The 2693-nt window shown below is 36.6% G+C and overlaps 1 protein-coding gene across 1 annotated transcript; it reads right to left on the bottom strand.

The window, feature by feature from the left end:
* Window positions 1-534: 534 nt before the first annotated feature.
* Window positions 535-1125, bottom strand: LOC126082401 (interferon alpha-5-like). Its single transcript, XM_049894936.1, has one exon. The coding sequence runs from the start codon at window positions 1123-1125 to the stop codon at window positions 535-537; it is 591 nt and encodes a 196-aa protein (XP_049750893.1).
* Window positions 1126-2693: the final 1568 nt, after the last annotated feature.

Below are 2693 nucleotides of genomic sequence, written 5' to 3'. Positions count from 1 at the left end.
CCTGTAAATCTGGAGGGCAGCATACAATTTGGACAGAGAAATCCATTTTTACTTAAAATTGGTATATAATAATGATGCTTAAGTGAATTAGACCACCCATTCTTTAATTGAACTACACAGTCAGGCTTGTTGTTTCCTTTTTAAAGAAAAAACAAATACAAGAATTTCTGTATAAGAAAAGTTTAATGAATGAAGCAAAATAATAAATTGGCAAAATATAAAGAATATAATTTTTATGCACAAAGTAAAGGTGTACATGATATGATGTGAACAAAAAATAAGTTAAATATGTAAAAAGCTAAATAAATAAGTAAAAAATATTTAAATAGATAAATAGATACATCAGCACGGTAACGTAAAGAACTAGTGCTCATGTAGTTGAATGCAACGTTTCTTAATACTCCTGAAAACACATTTGCCAAAGTTGATTCAATTCCTGTCCTGATTATAGCAGAAATGAGAGTCTTCAAAATGGCTGAACTTTGGGAAATAATTACAGAGTGTGTACAGTCCATGAGAATTTTTTTTTTTTTTTTATGGAACCAGGTGGCCTTCCTTACTTCTTAACCTCTCTTGCCAATTTGTTGTTGCAGAGAAGGATCTCATGATTTCTGCTCTGACAATCTCCCAGGCACAAGGGCTGTATTTCTTCTCTGTTAGATAGACAGTGATTCTTTGGAAGTACATCCTCACAGCCAGCATGGAATCCTCATTTATCAGGGGGAGGGCAGTTTCTTCTATCCCCATCTCCTGCATCAAACAGACTTCTAGGTCATTCAGCTGCTGATCAAGTGCAGGGAACAATTTGTCCAGGAGGCTGTGATCCCAGGCAGCAGAGGAGGCCTGTAGGCTGAAGAGGTTGAAGATCTGCTGGATCATCTCATGGTGGACAGAGATGGCTTGAGCCTTCTGGAATTTGTTGCCATCAAGCTCCTCCTGGGGAAATGCGAAGTCATTTCTGTCCTTCAAGCAGGAGAAAGTGGAGACTCTCCTCATTTGTTCCAGAAGCATCATGGTTCTCCTGTTAGCCAGGCTATGGCTCTGAGGCAGGTCACAGCCCAGAGAGCAGGTGGAGTTGCAGCTGAGCACCACCAGGGCGATGAGCAAAAGGAAAGAGAAGGCCATTGGGGATCTCGCAGCTGGTGCCGTCTTGGTTAACGCTGACGAGTCTGTGAGCCTGGGCCTCCAGGTTTTCTGAAGACCTTCCTCTGGGCTTGTGTTTTAAATAAGAAATGCACTAGTTTCTATTTTCTTAATGACCACCCCTTACTTTCTACCTCTCTTTTTTTTTTTTTTATGCACTCTCTACTTGGGTTTGTAGTACAGTGATTCTCAACCATTATTTTTTTTTCTCTTGGAAGTCTGTTGATTTTTTTTTCCCAGCTGAATGTCCCCCCCATGATTTTAATAGCACAGATTTACTGCATTTTTCTTTATATATTATGTGTATATTTGTGTTTTATACATAAAATGAGGAAGTGTAAAATTTATTCTTTTTATTGAATGCAGGGTTAATAATGACTATATCAAAATTTTAAGCTAAAATTTAAATTCAAAAGCTATTAACCTTTAACTTTGTAACTAAGTTTGCTGAGTAATTTTTCATGTAATTAATTTACCTATATACATTGTAGTATGTTAAATCACATAGGCAAATTAGGAACTTACATAAATATATAATAGCAATGGAATGAAATACTTAAAGATTATCTATCAAGAATAAACAACTGAGGATCCAAGAAAAACATACAAAAATCAGTGGGATTTCTCTACACCAACAAAAAGAATTTTGAAAGGAAATCACCAAATCAATACCCTTTGCAACAGCCCACAAGAAGATAAAGTACTTAGGAATAAATCTAACCAGAGACATAAAAGATGTATACAAAGAAAGGTACAAAACACTACTGCAAGAAACCAAAAGAGACCTACCTAACTGGTAAAACATACCATGCTCATGGATAGGAAAACTCAACGTTTTGAAAATGTCAATTCTATACAAAGTGATCTACAGATACAAAGCAATCCTTACGCAAACACCAGTGCCATTTTTTAATGAGATCAAGAAACAAATTACCAACTTCCTATGGAAAGGGAAGAGGCCCTGGATAAGTAAAACATCACTGAAGTGGGAGGCCTCACTCTACTTGATTTTAGAACCTATTATACCACTATGGAGGTCAAAACAACCTGGTACTGGTACAACAACAGATTCATAAACCAATGGAACCGAATTGAGAACCCAGACCTAAATCCATCTGCCTATGAGCACCTGATACTTGTCAAAGGTCCAAAGTCCATTAAATGGGGGAAAGACAGTCTCTTTAACAAATGGTGCTGCCATTACTGGATATCCATCAGCAAAAAAATGAAATAAGGCCCATACCTCACACCAGGCACAAAAACTAACACAAAATGGGTCAAAGACCTAAATATAAAATCTAAAATGATAAAGATCCTGGAAGAAAAAATAGGGACAATGCTAGAAGCCCTAACATGACATAAATAGTATATAAATCATAACTAACAATGCACAAACACCAGAAGAGAAAAAAACTAGGAGCTCCTAAAAATCAAACACATATGCTCATCCAAAGACTTAACCAAAAGAGCAAGAAGAGAACTTAAAAACTGGGGAAAAAATTTTATCTGCGACATATCCAATCAGGGTCTAATCTCTAAAAACCCCTCAA

The sequence above is a fragment of the Elephas maximus genome, chromosome 9 (genome assembly GCF_024166365.1).
Source record: "Elephas maximus indicus isolate mEleMax1 chromosome 9, mEleMax1 primary haplotype, whole genome shotgun sequence".
In the NCBI taxonomy this organism is placed as follows: domain Eukaryota; kingdom Metazoa; phylum Chordata; class Mammalia; order Proboscidea; family Elephantidae; genus Elephas; species Elephas maximus.
Note: the sequence above shows the minus strand (reverse complement) of the source record. Positions and strands in the feature narration are given on the sequence as shown.